This window comes from Hemicordylus capensis, chromosome 12, assembly GCF_027244095.1.
Source record: "Hemicordylus capensis ecotype Gifberg chromosome 12, rHemCap1.1.pri, whole genome shotgun sequence".
In the NCBI taxonomy this organism is placed as follows: Eukaryota; Metazoa; Chordata; class Lepidosauria; order Squamata; family Cordylidae; genus Hemicordylus; species Hemicordylus capensis.
Window position 1 is genome coordinate 5,423,429 of NC_069668.1, and position 21,630 is coordinate 5,445,058.

At 45.4% G+C, this 21,630-nt stretch overlaps 1 protein-coding gene across 1 annotated transcript in view; it reads left to right on the forward strand.

Annotated features, from left to right (window-relative positions):
- Positions 1 to 10,300, forward strand: part of TBX2 (T-box transcription factor 2) — a 111,130-nt gene extending 100,830 nt beyond the window's left edge. Inside the window, exon 7 of the mRNA XM_053274544.1 lies at positions 10,181 to 10,300. Within this exon, the coding sequence (XP_053130519.1) occupies positions 10,181 to 10,207 (27 nt within the window). The 3' untranslated portion in view covers positions 10,208 to 10,300. The remainder of the gene's footprint in view (positions 1 to 10,180) is intronic.
- The last annotated feature ends 11,330 nt before the right edge of the window (positions 10,301 to 21,630 follow it).

The following is a 21,630-nucleotide window of genomic DNA, read 5'->3' on the forward strand; positions in this document are numbered from 1 at the left end:
GAGATTTATTTCATTTTTACATTTTTACCCTGCTCTTCCTCCAAGGATCCCAGAGTGGTGTACGCAGTTATGCTTTTCCTCACAACAACCCTGTGAGGTAGGTTAGGCTGAGAGAGAAGTGACTGGCCCACAGCCATGGCTGGTCGGGGATTTAAACTCAGATCTCTCCACTCCTCGTCCAACAATCTCTAACCACTGTACCACGCTGGACTTGTCTCAATCTCTGGATTTAGGAGGGAGTTGAATCCTAAGGTGTGACCATGTTAGTAGTTTGCCCCTAAACATTTTAAGAGGGCATGCCTGACGGGCAGAAAAATGACTGTGGTTTTCCATGGAGAGAAGGCAGAACATGGGGACAGGGGGATATGCTAAGGCAAGTTCTTTCTGAGCATGTGCAGAGTTCCTCTGATGTGTTTTAAAAGCCTCCCTGGGCATGTGCAGAGTTCCTGGTGCAGTTTGCGCCGAGGACCATATGTGCATACCGTGGAACTAGGTATCCTGCACCTTGCCCCCAACACTTATGTCTAAAGTGGAAATGTGGGGCAGAGACAGTCCAGGGCAAAGGGCCAACTCTGCAGTCTTGCCGAATGCCCCTTAAAAATGAGGCCACTTCTGGGTGCCTCTTATACAGGAATGGGGCTCATGTTGTTCAGGAACAGAGTGTGGCCCATGGAGACTCTGACTTATACTGAGTCAGACCCTTGGTCCATCTAGTTCAGTATTGTCAACACTGACTGGCAGCAGCTTCTCCAAGGTTTCAGGCAGGAGTCTTTCCCAGCCCTACCTGGAGATGCTACCAGGGATTGAACTTGGGACCTTTCTGGACCTACCACTATGCTATGGCCCTATCCCCTAGGAAGCTGCTGTCTACTAAGTCAGACCACTGGTTCATCTAACTCAGTATTGTCACTACACTGACTGGCAGCAGCTTCTCCGAGGTTTCAGCTTCTCCAAGTAGGTAGGAGTCTTTCCCAACCATACCTGGAGATGCTACCAGGGATGGAACCTGGGACCTTGCTCTACCTACCACTAAGCTATGGCCTAGGAAGCTGCTGTCTACTGAGTCCAGCCACTGGTTCGTCTAACTCAGTATTGTCTGCTCTGACTGGCAGCAGCTCTCCAGGGTCTCTCCCAGCCCTGTATGGAGGTGCCACCAAGGACTGAACCTGGGACCTTCTAAATGCAAAGCAGATACCCTGTCCCTGAGTCACGGCCCCAGCTCCATGCACAGTGCATGCCTGCACACTCCACTACCATTCCAATACTTAAAGCCTTAGTGTGCATGGGCATGTTATTGTTGGAGATGTTCCAGTGCATCAACCTTTTGCACCAACTATCCTAATGACCACTAGGGGCATTGCAAGTAGATATGGTGAGTCAAGGTCTTCCTGACTGTTCTACCAGTCACTACTCTATGACCCCTGATCTGACTCTTCCGCACTTCCTGTGTGCTGAGTCACAATCCTTCCTTTCCTCCCTAGAGAACAGATGAAAACATCTCTCTCCCTCCTTACCTATTCATTATGTCGTCCTTTAGATTAGGATTAGGTCTTTCCTATCCAAGTGTACTTCACCAATAAATACTTCGTGTTTAGTTCTACAAGGATCTCCATGTGTTTTTCTCTAAATAGCTGCAGCAACTAAACCAACCTCTGCTACCCACTCTGTAACTGGAGTGTGTGCCCATTCCTTAGTGCTGTACTGTTTTACCCACTGGGGTAAAAATTAACAACCTCTAACAGTTATATGACAGCCTGTGTATGCACCCTAAGGGCCCCGTTGGAACACTTTCTGGCAAATGCCTAAGATTAAAAAATTGAGTGGAGGGGGGGTCACCTTGCCACATGCTACCCCGTTTAAATATTTATTTAAAGGATTTGTAGGCTGCCACCCAAGCCTAAAGATTATAAAACACGCACAGTAAAACCACACACAAAAATACAGCACGGCAGAAACAAAAACCTCAAGAAGGTAGTCTCGTGTTGGAGACAAATTAAAAACACAGTGGAGTGTAACAGTTAAAACTGGTCTTTATCACACGCTGGGGATGACTGGGCCAAAAATTTATTTGCCTAGGGCCAAACTGAAATGACATCACCCGTCTGGTGCCCGGCAGGCTTCCCTGGGAAGAGCATTCCAGTTAGGGTGCCACCACCAAAAAGGCCTTACCAACGGATTGCAGATTGCGAGAGGACCCGGTTGAAGGTCTTTGAAGATGGACCATGTAGTGGGTAGTCCTTCAGGCACCCAGGTCCCAAACAGAGCAGCTGGTTTTAGAGTTAGAAGGAGGTCCCGTGGCCTGGTGTTTTATTACTCAAATGAAGAAAAAATAAACCCAGTCTTCAGTTTCTTTCCCCTTAAACACCCTTCCCACCACACAAAATATGGAGGGGGTTGTTTGTGGTCTCTCGATGGGGCATGAAAGCCCTCTGCACGTTCTTGGAGATGCTGTTCTCTCCACTACTGTTCATGGCCTTGGTGCTAAACATCACCAGATATGATCTGAAAAAGCACTTTTCCTTTCTCTCTGTGTGTGATTTTTTTTTAAATAGCTGTCTCAGGGGACCCCAAAATCTGGATTTCCCCTGCACTGTGTGGGAAGGGGGCATCCAACCTTTCCTCCTCTGCACTATAGTCCTGGTGAAAAATGAAAATTACATATTCAACATTTTTTCCTATAACTGAATGTAGTTTCCACAGAAGTATTGCTGCTTGTGGTGGGTGGACTCATCCCACATTTACTTCTGGTTAAACAGATGCTACAGGTTTTCACCGTTCAAAAACCTGCTAAACCTGTTGAATCCAACAGCATGGTGAATAACAAACCTGTGATTTTACCATGGGCCTCTCTCAAAATGCTTCTAACTCTCTTAAAATCTGTCTCCAGCCTACTGCGTGTGCACAAATTCTCCCATCTGCCAACCTGGGGCGTGCATCCCCCCAATTTATTTTTAATACGCCAGTGACTGATTCAGGTTCAAGGAGGCGGCTCTGAAAGCTTTTTAAAGAACCGATGAGAAATCTCACGGAATTGAGTTTGCTTCTTTCTTCCAAACTTGGAATCATTTCTCTCTCTTGCTTCAGTTAGGACTATTTTTTTTTAAAGCAATACTAAAAATATGTTTGTTATTATTTTCAGTTAGGGGATGTGTAGAAAGTCTGCTATAAATCCCAGCGGGTCTGCATTTCATTTTGATCAGGAAAGATTAAAATGCTTCAATTCACATCGGCATCCGCTTCACATTACAGAGATATAAACGAATGGGGTGGGGGGAAATGCAAAAAGTAGATTGATTTAAAGCGACAGCAGCAGAAATGCTCTCCGGCAAGGGGGGGGGCGGTCCCAGGCTGAAACAAAACAACAACATCTCAAGGCTCTCACAATCCATAAAATCTCCAGTTCCTCTCCTATTGATTCTCCCTGCCAACATAAACTGTTTCCCTTTTGAAAATTATCTTTTGCCTTGATTATGTTTGCAAATATGCTTCCCATCCTGCAGAAGGGAAGTATTTTATTGGAGTCTTGGCTTGCTGAACTTTCTGTTTTCCTGTTTTATCTCTCGGTGACGTCTTGGAGCAATATGCACATATTAGAGACGGACAAGGTGGCTCAGTGATTAGAGCACTGGGCTAGGGACATGGGAGATGGCCTTACGCTGAGTCACAGCCTTGGTCCATCCAGCTCAGTATTGTCTACACAGACTGGCAGCGGCTTCTCCAAGTGGAGTCTTTCCCAGCCCTACCTGGAGATGCCAGGGATTGGAATTGGGACCTTCTGCATCCAAAGTAGATGCTCTGCCATTGAGTTACGGGGAGACCTGGGTTCAAATTCCAACTCAGTCATAATATGACCATGGGCCAAGGGATTAGACTAGAAGAAGGTCCTTTCCGGCTCTAAAACCCTATTATTTCTGCCATTTCTCAGCCTAATCGTGCTATTGTTAACTGCCCAGAGATGAAAATTTGGGGTGGTGTACAAATCTGATAAATAAATAAATACATACATACATACATAAATACATAAAATAAAATAATCTACCTCACAGGGTTGTTGTGAGGTTGTGTTTTAGGATGGGGATAATCCCAACTATGAGAACCAGCCTGGAGCAGAGGTTAGAGTGTTGGACTAGGACCAGGGAGACCAGAGTTCAAATTCCCGTTCAGCCACGGAACTTGCCGGGTGACTCTGAGACAATCACTTCTCTCTTTCAGCGTAACCTACCTCACAGGGTGGTTGTGGGGATTCACATCACCATGTATGCCAATCTGGGCTCCTTGGAAGAAGAGCAGGCTATGAAGGTAAAAATAAATAAATCAGTAAAATCATTATTGTGTGTGTGTGTGTGGGGGGGGGGTATTTCTCTCTCTCTCTCTCTCTCTCTCTCTCTCTCTCTCTCTCTCTCTCTCTCTCCCTCCGTGTAGAACAAAGGTGAAATTATGCCTGCGATGGCACACACGCATGTATCCAGGTGCACAGACAACAGAACACACAATGGCACACACGTATGTGTCTAGCCCACATTTGCCCTATGAACCTGCCAGGGCCGTCTTTTCGGCATCTCAGGTGGCCACTCATGGAGATCCGGCTGGCGGGGACAAGAGGCAGGGCCTTTTCGGTTGTGGCTCCTCGACTTTGGAGCGTCCTCCCAGAAGAGCTTCACCAGGCTCCCTCCCTCAGTGTTTTTAGGGAACCACTGAAGACACATCTTTTTAAGAGAGGCGTTTAAATATTTTGTCCGCTGCTCATATCAGGTAGGTTTCTTGGTGTTTTGCTTGCGATGGATTACTTTTAATTTCACATTTTTTAAATTTGTCATTTTAATTGTAGTTTTAGCCTGGTCTTATAACTTATTTTAATATATATATATTTAATATTCTAAATTGTATCTATTTTATTCATGTTGTAAGCCGCCCCAAGCAGCAGTGCACTGGAGAGACAGAGTATAAATCTTCTTCTTCTTCTTCTTCTTCTTCTTCTTCTTCTTCTTCTTCTTCTTCTTCTTCTTCTTCTTCTTCTAAACCCCAAGAAATGATGTGTTGTTCAGTGTGGGGTGTTTTTTTTTGCTTCAGAACCATTGTGTTTACTCTTCTGAAAATGCATGCACCTTTTAACTGATTAAATCAGGGGTTCTCAAACTTGGGCCCACAAATGATGTTGGACTACAACTCCCAGCATCCCCTGCCTCACTGTCCTTTGGACACATCCCACAACTGTCTGTCGTGGGGACATAAACCCCACCAGAATTTCCATTGTGAAACTCAACATTCCAACAGCAGTCATTCTGCAGTGCATCATGGATGGGGTGAAATGTCAGGCAAGACCTCAGTTGGGGGGGGGAGATGCCCTCTTTACTGCTGTTGGAAACAGGATGCTGGACTAGATGGGTCTTGGGCCTGCTCCAGCAGGGCTGTTCTTATGTCATGAAGGTACCTAAGAGGTCTTCTAACCCTCTTAGGTACCTGCATGAGGCTGTCTCTGGACAGTCTTCTTAAGCGCCCAGAGACTAAAGTTTGGGGCGGTGTACAAATTTGCTTAGTACATAATAAATAATAAATAAAAATAATCCAACCCCCTGCTTAGTAGGGGGAATTTGCTACATGTTGACACTTGCGATTCCAGCCTCTGTTTAAGTAAAGAAGAGCCCACCACTGTCCCACTGTTCTGCTCCCTTGTCACAGCAGCCCATGGCTTATAGTCCTTTCCTCCGGAGCCACAGAGGACAATTCTGGTCCTCCTTCTGTGTGACAGCTGCCCTTCAGACATTGGAAGGCAGCTCCACGGACAGACTGCCTGCTCTTCTACCTTCCTCTGGTCTCCTCTTTTGCAAACCAAACATGCCCAGTTCCTTCCATTGCTCCTTATAGGGCTTGGTTTCCAAGTGCCTCCCCATCTCTCTTGACCTCCTCTGAACCTGTCTCAGTTCAGCCATCTCTTCTTAAAAATGCAGTTCCCAGAATTGTGGGGAGCAGAATAAAATGTAGGACCCAGCAGGACTCTCACTTCTCTTGGTCTGGACACTTTGCCTCTCTTAATGCAGCCCAAGATAGCATTGGCTCTTTTAGCAGCTGCATCACACTGCTGGCTCATAAGAGCATAAGAACAGCCCTGCTGGATCAGGCCCAAGGTGGCCCATCTAGTCCAGCATCCCGTTTCACATAGTTGCCAACCAGATGCCTCTGGGGAGCCCACAGGCAGGAGTTGAGGGCATGCCCTCTCTCCTACTGCTACTCCCCTGCAACTGGTATTTAGGGGCATCTTGCCTCTGAGGCTGGAGGTGGCCAATAGCCACCAGACTAGTAGCCATTGATAGGCTTGTCCTCCATGAATTTGTCTAAGTCCCTTTTAAAGCCGTCCAAGCTAGTGGCCATTACCACATCCTGTGGCAGATAATTCCATAGATTAATTGGGTGCTGTGTGAAAAAGTACTTCCTTTTGTCGGTCCTACATTTCCTGGCCTTCAGTTCATGGGATGACCCCTGGTTCTAGAGAAGAATTTCTCTCTCTCCACTTCCTCCACACCATGCATGATTTCATAGACCTCTATCATGTCTCCCAGCAGTCGTCTTTTTTCTAAACTAAATAGCCCCAGGTGTTGTAGTCTTGCCTCATAAGGAAGGTGCTCCAGATCCCTGATCATCTTGGTTGCCCTCTTCTGCACCTTTCTCAGTTCTACAATATCCTTTTTGAGATGTGATGAGCAGAATTGTACTCAGTACTCCAAGTGTGGCCGCACCATTGTTTTGTATAAGGTCATTATAATATTAGCATTTTTATTTTCAGTCCGCTTCCATGGAATTGGCCTTTTTTACAGCTGCCACATGTTGAGTCGACACTTTCAACAAGCTGTCCACCACGACCCCAAGATCTCTTTCCTGGTGAGTCACCGACAGCTCAGATCCCATCAGCATATATTGTGAAGTTGGGTTTTCCCCCCGTATCCATCACTTTACACTAACATTCAACCACATATGCCATTTTGTCACCCACTCGCCCAGTTTGGAGCGATCCTTTTGGAGCTCCTCACAATCCGTTTTGGATTTCACTACCCAGAAGAATTTGGTATCATCTGCAAATTTGGCCACCTTGCTGCTTACCCCTACTTCTAGATCATTTATGAATAAACTAAAAAGCACCGGTCCCAGTATAGATCCCTGGGGGACCCCACTTCTTACTTCCCTCCATTGTGAAAACTGTCCATTTATTCCTACCCTCTGTTTCCTGTCCTTCAACCAGTTACTCATCCACACATGAACCTGCCCTGTGCAGCTTGTGGTCTGCGAAGACGCCAAGATCCTTTCCCCATGACTAATCAATCAATACCTTAATTTTGTTCTTTGACCCGCATAAGGCAGAAAGAACATAGAAGATCCCTTCCCCATGCATGGCTGCGAAGCCAGGTCTCCCCCCACCAACCCTGGATCCTAGACTTGTGCATTTGAATTTTCTTACCTAAATGCATGACTTTTCATTTATCTCTCTTTAACGTCATCTTGTTGGTCTTGTCCCAGTTGAAATAAGTCTGCAACCCTTGAAAGACTTGAATGTTAATTCCACAGTTACTTGAAAATTAACTCCGCAGGACTTGATTCATAGTAAATACTTTTAGGATGGGAGTGTTAATGCTAAATATACTGTTATTTCTCTTACAGAAGTCTGGCGTGGGATACAGTTGGCCCTGTAAACTGCACTTTATTCCTTCTGTGCCCCTCTCCGAATCTTTTTTTCTGGTGCTGCCTTTGCTACCCAGTAACAGGCCTTTGAACTTTATGACTCTTTGCCCTCTCCAAATATTTTTTGCTGTCCTGGCCCCCGCAAATATCTGAAATGGAAAAATCAGTTTCTGTCTCCTAAAAACTCTTTTTCTATTGAACCTGGCCTCAACAGAAGCTAGGAGTGGAATTCTCTCTCTCCCTCCACTTTAAGTTCAACTACATAGCTTTTTGGTAAAGCAATAAAGGATGACATAAACAACCCCTTTTCTTCACCAATTACCCTTTTCTCATTCTCTAGAAGATTTATTAGTCAAATTGTTTGTGTTGGGAAGAGAAACAGAACAAGCCAACGCTTCGCTCCTTATGAACAGGGCGCCCTCTGCTGGCGTAGCCTGTTTGTTATATTAAAAAAACCACCAGGCTAACATTTTATGAAAATGCAGACAGGACTTAAATTGGGAGGGTGGGGGGGTGGTTCGTTGTAGAATCATTATTAATGATGTATCTTAATGTGTAAAAACTATGGTTTGCTCTAAAGTTACTTGGGATGAGGACTGCCACACACCCCTCTACTTTTAACAGCTTCATGTCCAACAGAAATTCAACAGGTGGAGCTTTTAAATTCGCAATGGGGAGAACTCCTCGTTAGGTTTCTGCCTTCCACAAAAGCAGCTAAAGGCACAGGAACTTTGGGGAACAGGAAGAGTGGGGAAGTGTTTTATTTGTTTTATTTAAGATGTTAACCAAGAGTGGTCAACAGGGAATGGGATTGCTGTAGTTTCTTAGAAGAACATGGCCCCAGGTTCGATCCCTGACATCACGTAGATTCCTGCTGGAAACCTGAGAAAGGAAAGACTCCTACATGAATCATGGGAAGCTGCTGCAGAATCTATCTATCCATCCATCCACTGAGGAAGGCTGCATGGCGAAACTCTTCAGGGAAGGTATTCCAAAGCTGAGGGGCCACGACCAAAGAGACAGGGCCTTTTCGGTTGTGGCCCCTTGGCTTTGGAACGCCCTCCCTGAAGAGCTTGACCATGTTCCCTCCCTCAGTGGTTTTTAAAAACAACAACTAAAAACACATCTTTTTAAAGAGGCTTTTAAATGCACCGTCTTTGGTTATATCTGGTAGGTTCTTCCGTTTTTATCATTCTCAATTTTTTAGCTTTTAAAGTAACTTTTAATTTGAAACTTAATACTGATTGTGGTTTTTAACCACAATCTTTTAATTTGTTTGCTTAATTTGGTTCATTTTATTACTTTTATTATATATTGTATCCATTTTATTCTTGTGAGCAGTAGTGTACTGGAGGGGCGGGGTATACATATTTTAAATAAAATAAGTGTCTAAATAAATACATACATAAATTAAATTAAATACTGAGCTAGATGGACAAGTGGTCTGATTTAGTATAAGGCAGCTTCCTAGGTTCCTAAGCGTGGTATAGTTTTGGATGAGCGTGTGCAAAGCAGATCAGGCTTTTCTGTGCACCACCCTTCATAGTGATGCAAATGCAGGCATTTTTGGAAGCTGCAAGTAATGTTCTTGCTAGTGGTTACTATCCATAATGTGCCAGACACTGTGATTCTGTGCCCTGTTAGGGTAACACAACAACAACAACAAGCACAAATGCAGAGCTAGGAAGACCAAAAGTCTTCTCTCCAGCCCCTTCCCAAGCAGACAGGGTGTGTCGTCGCTAGTATTCACCAGCCATCAAACACTATTTTTCGACTTAAAAAAAAAAAAAGAATTACAAACTTGGTCCACCAATTGCTGTCAGAAGGAAAGCAAATGGCTCAGGGAACAGAACCAATCACCTATTGCACATTCCTGAGCTATTGCACGCTAGCATTAGAGCTGCCAACTTTAATGGAAGGCTGAAGCTATACCTGGATACCTTTTCCCCATCATTCCACTGGCGATTCCAGTGGGAAGGTCAGGTAACAGGTGGAGAGTGCCTGAAACCCTGGAGAGATGCTGCCAGTCAGAGCACACAGTACTGAGTTAGACGGGCCAACAGCTTGACTCTGAAGGAAGCAGCTCCCTCTCTTGAGACATTGACCTTAAAATCTGCTGGCGCTAACATGCCTTCACCTCCCATTCAGTGATTTAACTGCTTGTCATTGGGGAAGGGTCACATGAGGTCTCTGAAGAATGATGTTGCTAGCTATTTATAACAAGACACCCCCAAAGGCTGGAAAGTTGTCAGGGGACAGAGAACGGGGACAGTCAGAGTTTTACCCTCCAGAGTATCGTGAGGATTTCCAAAGGCTGGGCAGAACCTTTTGATTCCACTCTAGAAAACTTTGGTGGAGCCAGGAGGAAATGATTTCTTCCACTCTGCCCAGACATTTCTCACGTCCTTCAAAACCCACCTTTTCTGCGAAGCATTTGACCCAACTCAACTGGAGCAAAGCCGAAGTAGTTACTGCCATTTTGTTTTGTTGTTTAAATCCTCCCTCCAAGATATCACAGAGTTGGAGGGGCCACTGAAGATCATCTAGTCCACCTGTTCCTCAGTGCAGGAAATCTGCTGCTAGAGTGTCCCCCACAGTGTCTGTCCAGCTTCTGCATGAAGACCACCAGCAAGGGAGAACTCTCCCTTCTAGGTAACTAGCTCCATTGTCAAACTGCTTTTATCACTGAAAGTTTCTCCTAAAGTTCAGCCAAAACCTACCCTTCTGTAGCTTAAATCCATCCAATGTAGTCTTTGAGTATTTGACAAGTGCTGTATGGCCTAACTCAGTCTTCTCCTTTCCCAAGAACTCGAGTGCTCCTCCTTATCCCCACAACAACCCTGCACGGTAGGCTAGGCTGCAAGAGAAAGAGAGGGTGACCAAATGAATTTTGTGGCTGAGCAAGGTTTGGTCACCCTGGTCTGTCCAGTACTCTAACCACTACACCACACTACACGTGTCTGTGTATTCTTCCTGTGGTCCCTTCTCCTTCCCCTTCCCCTCTTCTCCTCCTGTTGCCCGTCAAAAATGTTGATTGTAAACTCCTTGGGGCAGGGATTTGTCCTTTTGCTGATGCTGGCTACAGAGGGCAGTAGATACATACTGTAGCAGCCTTCAGTAAAGATGTTTTTAACTCAAGATGAACATTCAGAGAAGAGCAGTTTGCACCTGTAAACAACTTTGGCAAAAAATGAACAATCGTTTCTTCCGGGAGCTGGAGGTGGTTTGAGAGAAAGCCACGTAATAAACAGGTCTTGCAGGTTTTTGGGGGCATGGTTTCCAAAAACCTGCTAAATCTGTTTGGCAAGATGGAGAAAAGAAAAGTGTGTGTGTGTTTGTGTGTATGCATGCACACCATGAAAAAAGGAACCCCTCTTAAACAATTGTCTGTGGCATCCAAATGTGATGTTTTCAAAATAAACAGGCCTTCTCGGCCCTGTCCCCCGAACGTCTCTCTGTGCCTTCCAGAAAGGGTTAAGGTTTCCTGGGATTTGCAGGGGGGAGGGAAGGGGGGAGCGAGCTGGATGCCTGGTCTTGCTGGCGGCAGACAGTCCTTTGTCCAGCAGTTAGTGGCTGACGCCTCCGTCTTGTGCAGGAGGCCTCTCCTGGCCGGGGGACAAAGGCAAACGGGCTGATCCATCAGGCACAGCTTCCAATTAGAGGCTGGCTTGTGTTCTTTTCTCCCCCCCTACTTTTCTCTCTCTGCTGCCCCAATTCACCCCACAGGGCCATTGTCCTTGTCTGTTATCTCCCAATTAGCAACTGTTGGACTTGGTGCTCACACTCAAGAAGGAGAATCCTTTGTCTGCTGCCAGCTCTCTGGGATTGGTGAACAAAAAAGAAATATTTAAAGCATTCTCGGAGGCACGAAAATCAAATCTGCTTCTGGACTCCTCTCTGCTCCGCTCCCGCGCTTCAGGGGCAGCTGGTAGGGAAGGATCAGTCCTGACCAGATTATACAAATTAATACGAAGCAATTATATGGAAAACATTCCGGCTGTTTCTCGGTTTGGAAGCATTCCAGAGAACCTCTTGGTCAGCCTGATGTCAGCCCTGTAAAGTAGGCCGGTATTCCACTCCATTGTGCAGATAGGGAAGCCCATCTATGCCTATGGCCAGCTCATGAGTTTATAACTCAGGTGGGATTCGAATCAGGGATCTGCCAGCCTACGTTCTCTCGGTTGTCGGCCCCACCTGTGGAATCTAGATTGGGGGTTCTTTGGGGTAGTGCCCTGTCTCACAAGTGAAAGCATGATAATATCAATAATTAATAATTGGCCATGACACTGTATTTGCTCTGCATAATTGCACAGATTTCCAGCTCCTGGTCCACAGACATTGCTGGACTACAAATCCCATCATCCTAACAATATTTGAGAACTCAGTGTGGGAGCCTCTGGCACAAAAGACGGCATTCCATCTGGTGCAGTTCTCCCTGTTAACTGTGCAAAGAGGCACCTTTGAATGTGATGATTCTCTTGTATTTAGCAGGGAGAGAGCAACCGAACTGTCCCTCCCTGTCCGACCCCAGCACAGCATCCCTCCAGTGGCTGTTGCTGGTGTCACCTTATGTTTCTTCTTAGGTAAAGGTAAAGTTGTGCCGTCAAGTTGATTTCGACTCCTGGCGCCCATAGAGCCCTGTGGTTGACTTTGGTAGAATACAGGAGGGGTTGACCATTGCCTCCTCCCGTGCAGTATGAGATGATGATGCCTTTCAGCATCTTCCTAGATCGCTGCTGCCTGATAGAGGTGTTTCCCATAGTCTGGGAACCATACCAGCAGGGTTTCGAACTGGCAACCTCTGGTTTGCTAATCAAGTCATTTCCCTGCTGCACCATTAGGTGGCTTGTTTCTTCTTTGACTGTGAGTCATTTTGGGACAGGGAACCTTCTTATTAATTTATTATTTATTTATTTCCTAGATAAACCATTTTGAGCACTTTTGTTGAAAAGCAGTATATAAGTATTTGTAGTCGTCGTCTAGCTGTCTGTGCCCATTTCTTCTTTCCGCAGGACTACAGAAGCCCGCGGAGAGTTCTACACACACACACACACACACACACACACACACACACACGCCCCAAACCCTCAAGGAATAGAGCTGCCAACCCTAATGTTGATGCCTGCAGAATGTAAGTGGGATATCCTCGTCACAGGAACATAGGAAGCTGCCATATACTGAGTCAGACCATTAGTCCATCTAGCTCACAGACTGGCAGCAGCTTCTCCAAAGTTGCCGGCAGGAGTCTCTCTCAGCCCTGTCTTGGAGATGCTGCCAGGGAAGGAACTTGGAACCTTCTGCTCTTCCCAGAGTGGCTCCATCCCCTTAAGGGGAATCTCTTCCAGTGCTCACACTTCTAGTCTCCCATTCATATGCAGCCAGGGCAGACCCTGCTTAGCTAAAGGGACAAGTCATGCTTGCCACCACCAGACCAGCTCTCATGCATACTCTGGGGCCTGATGAATGTTGGAAGTAGCTCATCAAATTGCTCCAAAGCCCAAACCTTTTCCTCCTCAGTTGTGCTGCTGATGCCCCCTAACACCTTTTCACACCACTTGGACTCAGCTGCTCTCATCCGCACATGTGCTTCCAGACATGAGGTGTCGTTTGCCACATGGTATGGCAGTTCCCTGGAGGCCCTAGGATTGGCCTGGATTCTCTAGGAAACTGCACCCATCTTCAGATCACGATTGGGAGCAAATTAATGGCTTGATGATGTGAAAAAGATTGACAGGAAAACATCCTGGAATAATTTCAGTCAGAGTTGGCAATCATAGGCAGTCATTTTGTTTTATGTTCCATTTCAGAGGCAACCATTTTGTTCTACGTTCCGTCACAGAGGCAGCCATTTTGTTTTATGTTTGTTTGTTTGTTTATGTATTTATTTATTCAATTTCTATACTGCCCTTCCAAAAATGGTTCAGGGCGGTTTACACAGAGAAATACTGTAATAAATAAATAAGATGGATCCCTATCCCCAAAAGGCTCACAATCTAAAAAGATACACAAGCTAGACACCAGCAACAGTCACTGGAGGGCTACTGTGCTGGGGTTGGATAGGGCCAGTTACTCTCCCCCTGCTAAATAAAGAGAATCACCATGTTAAAAGGGGCCTCTTTGCCAAGTTAGCAGGGGTTATGTTCCATTTCAGAGGCAGCCATTTTCTTTATGTTCCGTTACAGAGGCAGCCATTTTGCTTTATGTTCTGTCTTAGAGGCAGCCATTTTGCTCCATGTTCCTTCACAGAGGCAGCCATTTTGCTTTATGTACCATTTCAGCGGCAGCCATTTTGCTCCATGTTCCTTCACAGAGGCAGCTATTTTGCTCCATGTTCCTTCACAGAGGCAGCCATTTTGCTCTATGTTCCTTCACAGAGGCAGCCATTTTGCTTTATGTTCTGTCACAGAGGCAGCCATTTTGCTCTATGTTCCTTCACAGAGGCAGCCATTTTGCTCTATGTTCCTTCACAGAGGCAGCCATTTTGCTTTATGTTCTGTCACAGAGGCAGCCATTCTGCTTCCATCACAGAGGCAGCCATTTTGCTTTATGTTCCATCACATGGTCTTGAAGACACGCCCCAGCAAAGTCGGAAATGCGGCTGGGAAATTGCATCCAATGTGTGGAGATGGGGCTGCGTAGTCGTATATGTGTATTTATTGATTGGGTGTTGTGTGTGTGTTTTCTACTCTTCTTGCCTCAACCACAAAGAAACTGAACATGGGAATGAGTCCATGTGTGGCTAAGTGAAACTCATGAGCGCTAAGGAATAAAACTTGGTAATTAAGAAACAAAGGAATGCTTTTCTGACAATATTTGGATGCTACTGTCTTCATGTCTTCTGGCCTGTCATTTCCCACCTTTCCCCTCTCCTCTCTTCCGGTTCTTTGCTCCATTGTATTGCTTTTGTGTCTGCACTTTCTTTTGTTACTACAAATAAATGCAGTTTGCAAGTCCACATTAGTGAATCACGATAGAAGGCAGCTCCCTCTGAGCCTATGAGATGTGAAACTGTCCCCTTTTTAGACTTCTTTTTGGTAGCTGAATGTCTTTGGTCTTCATTTCAAATCCTCAGTGGCAGCTGGAAAGGAAGGATCAGTCCTGGCCAGGATTGAAGGTCAACGGTACATTCATTATAATCATTATCAACAATGCCTGGCAATCACAGAGCATCCCTTCTTTATCTCTGAAAGCATTTCATGGAATCTTACAACAACCTTGCAAGGTAGGTCAGTATTACAGCTTAACCGGGTTGGAGTTGACTCACTGACCCCAGTTTCAAGTGGGAGATGTACAAACGTCTGCATTTCAGGTATTACTGCTAGTTATTGGGGCGTCCTGAGCTACTGTAGACCAAATTTCAGCTCTTTAGGTGGTGAGGGAGTCCCTTAACTTTTGGGGAGGGGGCTACTTCAAGACCCCTCCCTGTGGGACTTAGATATACTCATCATGTCACCTTTTCATGCTGTTCTAATAATATTTAGATTGTGAGCCCTTTGGGGACAGGGATCCATCTTATTTATTTATTTATTATTTCTCTGTATAAACCGCTCTGAGCCATTTTTGGAAAGGCGGTATAGAAATTGAATTAATAATAATAAAAATAAAATAATAATAATAATATGTAGAGCGTCTTTGGACGACGACAATTTAGGGTCCAACTAACGGGAGTACCTTTTCACACAATGCATCATCAGCTCATGGAATTCTCTGCCACAAGATGTTGTGGTGTTGGCTACTAGTCTGGATGGCTTTGAAGAGGGGTTTGGATCACTTCATGGAGGAGGGGTCTACCAACGGCTATAGCCGGAGGGCAACAGGCCACCTCCAGCTTCTGAGGCAGGTTGCCTCTGAGTGCCAGTTGCAAGGGAGTCAAAGCAGGAGAGAGGGTCTGCCCCTTTCAACTCCTCCCTGTGGCTTCCAGTGGCATCTGGTGGGCCACTGTGCGAACCAGGATGCTAGACTAGATGGGCCTCCTTGGGCCTGATCCAGCAGGGCGGTTCTGGTATTCTTACGTTCTTATGTGTCTACTAACCTCAAACTTTCTGGTTCCCCTAGAGGTGCCCTATCTTGATAGTGAAGGATTCAGGTGGTGAAGCACAAATGTGGATAAACGTGGGCCCTACTCTCTCCACCCCCACCCCAAACCCTCCCCTTCCCATCACCTGTCCAATTAAAGCTGTTTCACCAATCCAGCCTCTTATTAATAAGGTCAGGGAGGTTAAGACACTTTGAGATCTCTCTTGCCCTCTGCTTTGCTCCCCCTCTTTAAAAAGATGCTCATTAGGGGATGGCTGAATGATGACTCTTTCAAGTGACTGGAATTAATTTCAGAAGAGCTGGTGAAGGGTTGCATTCATCCCTGGCAGCCTTTATTTATTTATCAATCACATCATACAAGTGGATGTGGCCGGAGCTCAGCGGAAGAGTATCTGCTTGGCATGCAGAAGGTTTCGGGTCCAATCCAGGCAGGGCTGCCTAAAACCTGGGAGAGCTGCTGCCAGTCAGAGTATGTAGCTTATTTTTTATTTAACGTATGTTTATACTGCCCAAAACGTACGTCTCTGGGCAGTTTACAACAACAACAACAAAGTTAAAACATTAATTACAACAGAGAAATGACAACAGAGAAATGGAAACATTGGTTAAAATAAATGACAACACAAAGCTAAAACAGGACAACAATTTAAAACCTTAAAACAATATTTTAAAACAATGTTAAAACTATGAAAACGGCATTTAATTAAAAGCCTGGGTGAACAAATGTGTCTTTAAAGATTTTTTTTTTAAATTGTCAGAGATGGGGAGGCTCTGATTTCATCAGGGAGCATGTTCCAAAGCATCAGGGCAGCAGCTGAGAAGGCCCATCCCCGAGTAGCCAGCAGACCAGCCGGTGGCAACTGCAGACGGACCTCTCCTGATGATCTCAATGGGCGGTGGGGTTCATGATGAAGAAGATGTTCTCTTAAATACCCAGGGCCCAAGCTGTTTAGGGCCCCAGCCATTTAGAGTAGGCAGTGTGGATGAGGATCAGGTCATCGTTCAGTGGCAGAGAATCCTCCACTCAAGTTCAAACGTTGGTTACAAATGTTGGGTGGTGGAGGAAACCCAACACTGTCAGCCCAGCAGTTCCGGCTTCAGACAATATAGAATGGCTGCATGTCCGAGAGGAATCTTTAGCTCCCTCCGAATTACTTCTCGCTGTTATGAGTGAAGGTAAAGGGTGCTGTCAAGTTGGTGTCGACTCCTGGCACCCATAAAGCCCTGTGGTTGTCCTTGGTAGAATACAGGAGGGGGTTGCCATTGCCTCCTCCCATGCAGTATGAGATGATGCCTCTCAGCACCTTCCTATATCGCTGCTGCTCGATATAGTACCAGCGGGGATTCGAACCGGCAACCTTCTGTTTGTTAGTTAAGCATTTCCTCACTGCGCCACTGAGTGAAGCCACCCCAAATCTCCAGATCTGTAAAAACAGTGAACTGGCCCAAAGTATATAGGTGCTCCTGAGGTCCAGTCACATGTCCCTCTCCCTCTCCTCTTGGAATGGCATTATCCTCTGAGGCCGTATCTATAAAACCCACAAGAGAATTAAAGCCGGCATTTAATCCAAGAGGTGGAGGATATCTTCACAATGGCATTTAGAACCAAAGGAACTTTGGTTCCCGTTTTTCATCTGCGTAATTCATACTGTTTATGGGAATTTTTAAAAAATCCATTTAGATTCTTAGATTTTCTCAATCAACCCTTTACAGCGGTCTCTATTTCTATCTATCGTTCATATGAATCCTCATAACATGATAGATGGTAATAGAAAACAGGCGACATACAGTGTCGGAAATGTCTGAGTTTTTACATTTTGATCTGTAAGCATTCTTAATTAACAGTTCCAAGGGATTTTTTGAATATAAGAACAAATAATACATTCCTAGGATTAAGCAGACATATTTACAGAGAGCTCTTGTAAGTTAAGGGGGAACGGTCTATAGTCTTATGTGAAACGTATCCAAGTAGTATCTCTAGTATTCGGGATAAATTTAAACAATATGTTTCCTGCTGATTAAATATTGCCGGTCTTCTTTTTAAATATCGAACCAGCGGAGGCTAAATTCTTTTTGGAATCTCAGTATAAGGCAGCGTCCTATGTTTTGTGTGTGTGTGTGTGTGTGTGTGCGCGCGCGCGCGTGTGACTGGTGGAGCTGATAAGATTTCTGAAAGAAATTGAATTGTTCACACTAACACGCTCAACCTGATTGTATTTTCTCTGGAGGATGCCCTATTTATTTGTGGGGAACAGAACATTCTCTTCCCCAGTTCCGTCACGGACAATAGAAGCCAATAGGGAATGTTTATATGTAATTTCTATATGTATTGATTGATGATTAGGAAGTAAAAATGTATTTTCTTCAAATACCCACAAGGGCCCAATAAAGTGGGGTGCTTGCTTTCCCTTTGTCTCGAGGAACATAGGAAGCTGCCTCCTAACGAGTCAGACCACTGGTCTATCTGCCTCAGGATTGCCTACACTGACCGGCAGCACCTCTCTGAGGTTTTAGGCAGGAGTCTCTCCCAGCCTTACCTGGAGATGCTGCCAGGGATTGAAGCTGGGACCTTCTGCATGCCAAGCAGATGCTCCTCCGCAGAGAAATGGCCCCATTCTCTGCTGCCATTGATTAATCCGGCAGCCTTTTGCAGTGGGTACCTCCGACCTTTTACCTCTTCGCCTGGAAGAGGTTGGATGTTCTGGCATAGAATTATCCTGATCTATTTAGGTGCTGGATGATGGAACGTAAGAACAGTGGCCCTACGGACTGGGAAGCCTTTGAATAGGACAACGGATTCTTGGGTTTTACGTTGAGTCGAAGTATTATATCCCGAATTTCAGCTGTAAAGGAGGCTGGATTGCTATGTTATTTCATCAAGATGACACCACTATAATACAGAACAAACATATGCAGCAACTTGTATGCAAAGGTTTACTGCCTCTGAACATGGAGGTTCTACTTGGGTCTCATTGAACAACTTCTGGACAGCTCCTCCATGGATTTGAAGCCATCTAAGCAAGTGGTCAGTTCACCTTGTGACACAGAATACTTCAGATCTTAAAGCAACAGGAAGCTGGGGGGATCCTGAATGTTGTAGCTGCCCCATTTTTTGTAATCTGACTGCCCCTTCCTAGAAGAAGAAACCAGCAGATATGAACAAGACCCACATTTGTAGAATTTTAGAGCCAAAAGGAACCGTAGAGGTCTTTTAGTCCAACCTTCCGCTCAGTGCAGGAATCTGCTTCAGCGTTTCTGACAAGTGGCTTCCCATTTTCTGTTTGAAAATCTCCAGCAGAGTCCACCACGTCATGAGGCAGACTGTTCCACAGGCTACCAGCTCTTGGAGTCAGGAAATTCCTCCTAATGTCAGGCCTGAATTTGCTTCCTTGTCATTTCAGCCCACTGATTGTAGACTTCAGGTATCCACGGTTGGTGAGGTTTTTTAGTGATTGGGAGGAGGTCAGCAGTTTTGAGGGGTGTAGAGGTTTGATCTGCTCATTCCTGTTGGTGACTCTTGGCAACATCACAGGATTTTTTTTGGTGAATTTTTTTTAGCATTTGGGGGGGTATTTCCCCCCTTTACTTTTAGGTCTTTTTGCAGCCATGGTCCTCCTAACCCCCTGATTCCCATAGACGTTAATGCCTTGCCAACCGCAGATTTGCCAACGGCGAGATTTTGCCGGAACGGAACCCTAGCGGTTGGCAAGGGATGAAAAGCACAATTGTGTCTCACTCAACTGGTAGAAAACCTGTTTGACTGCCTTAAAAGAAAATTGTTCCCCAGATTTCTGTTCCTTCTTAAAGGGCTTGAACTCAAAAATGCAACCTTGAAAACTGCATTGAAACTTAGAGTCTTGATCTGTAAAGTTGAGGATCTTGTTGTAAGCTTTTAAAACTCTGCAGTCCGGTTACAAACCAGTTCCTAAATGAAGGAGGGTGGGTGTGTGACAAGGTCAAGCAATTCCACATCCTGGCCACTAGATGCTGCCCAATGTCAAACTCCGGAATGGCAGAACCACCTTTTTAAAAGAAGTTCTCAAATTACAGTGTAATTGTGTCTCTCCCCATTTAGTGAAGTGCATGAAGAAAATAAGGTGTTCCCTGCAATATGTAACACACAGGAACTTTTTAATTCACACCATTAAGAGTGTTTAACATTGAACTAAATTGCTGGATGAAATTATGAAGTGGGCAGAAGTGAATAAAGGGAAGATTTTTCTCTCTTGCATCATATTGGATTTCAGAATTCATCCATCAAAGCTGATCGGCCGGTGACTCAGAACCTATGGGAGGAACTACTTTTTCCTTAGGTACTGTAATTACTTACACTTTATGTAATCAATTACAATTTGTAATTAATGTCCAGAGTTTATTATCACGAGACATATTTGGTCTTTTTTTAAAAAAGGAATTATACAAATTGATAGAGGGAGAAAGGTCTATCACTGGCAATTAGCCAAGATAACTAGTGGAACCTCCATTTAAAGAAGCAGTATATCTCTGAATTCCCAATCCTGGAGACTAGCAACAAATGAATACCATTGCTTTTCATGCCTCCCTTGTGAACACCCAGAAGCAACTCTCAGACCCTATTGGAAACTGAAATCCAGTTATTGCATCGTTAAGAGTCCAACCGTGTTGCATTTTCAACAGCAACAAAAATCAGCCATGGAGGCCCCGATCCATGGAGAGAAAATTCATCTTATTCTCTTGCACTATTTTCCCACTGTGGATCACTAGTGTTCTTACTACTACAAATATTTACACCACCACTTTTCAACAAAAGTGCTCCAAGTGGATTACACAGAAAAATAAATCAATAAGATGGCTCCCTATCCCCAAAGGGCTCACAATCTAAAAGGAAACGCAAGATAGACACCAGCAACAGCCACTGGAGGGATGCTGTGCTGGGGATGGATAGGGCCAGTTGCTCTCCCCCTGCTAAATATAGAAGAATCACCACTTTGAAAGTTGCCTCTTTGCTCAGTTAGGTTAAAACTGCACAAACCCTTCCAAAGCTGTTATATATTGTGAATATGTAAAAAGAGGCATTGCCAGAGTTAAGCACCTCTCTTAGTGCTTTTTATTTATTTATACACTTATATCCCACTCTTCCTCCGAGGAGCCCAGAGCAGTGTCTATGATTACGTTTCTCCTCACAACAACCCTGTGAGGTAAGTTAGTCACCCAGTGAGAATGGGGATTTGAACTCGGGTCTCCCTGGACCATGTCCAACACTCTAACTACTATACCACACAGAGCAGAGCACTCCTTCATTTTCAGCTGTAGCCCACTTTTAGGAACACAGGAAGCTGCCTTATACCAAGTCAGTCAACTGGGCCATCTTGTTCAGTATTGTCTGCTCTGACTGGCAGCAGCTCTCCCAGGTTTCAGGCAGGGGTCTCTCCCAGTCCTGCCTGGAGATGCTGCCAGGGATTGAAGCTGGGACCTTCCGCATGCCAAGCAGATGCTCTGCCACTGAGCTACTGCCCCACCCCCCCACCCCAAAGGACAACAGAGGATCTTGCCACCTACTGAGTCAGACTGTTGGTCCATCTAACTCTGTACACTGACTGACAGCAGCTCTCCAAGGTTTCAGGCAGGGGTTTTGACCAGCCCTACTTGGAGATGCTGCCAGGAACTGAACCTGGGACCTTCTGCATGCCAAGCAGACGCTCTGCCAGTGATCTTCGGCCCCTAGGGAGCTGCTGCCTACTGAGTCAGACACTTGGTCCATTTAACTCAGTACTGTCTACTCTGACTGGCAGCGGCTTCTCCACGGTTCCAGGCAGGAGTCTCTCCCAGCATCTCTCCCTGGAGATGCTGCCAGCGAGTGAACCCGGGACCTTCTGCATTCAAAGCAGATGCTCTTCCACTGAGCTATGGCCCCATCCCCGAAGGGGAATAGCTTACAGCACT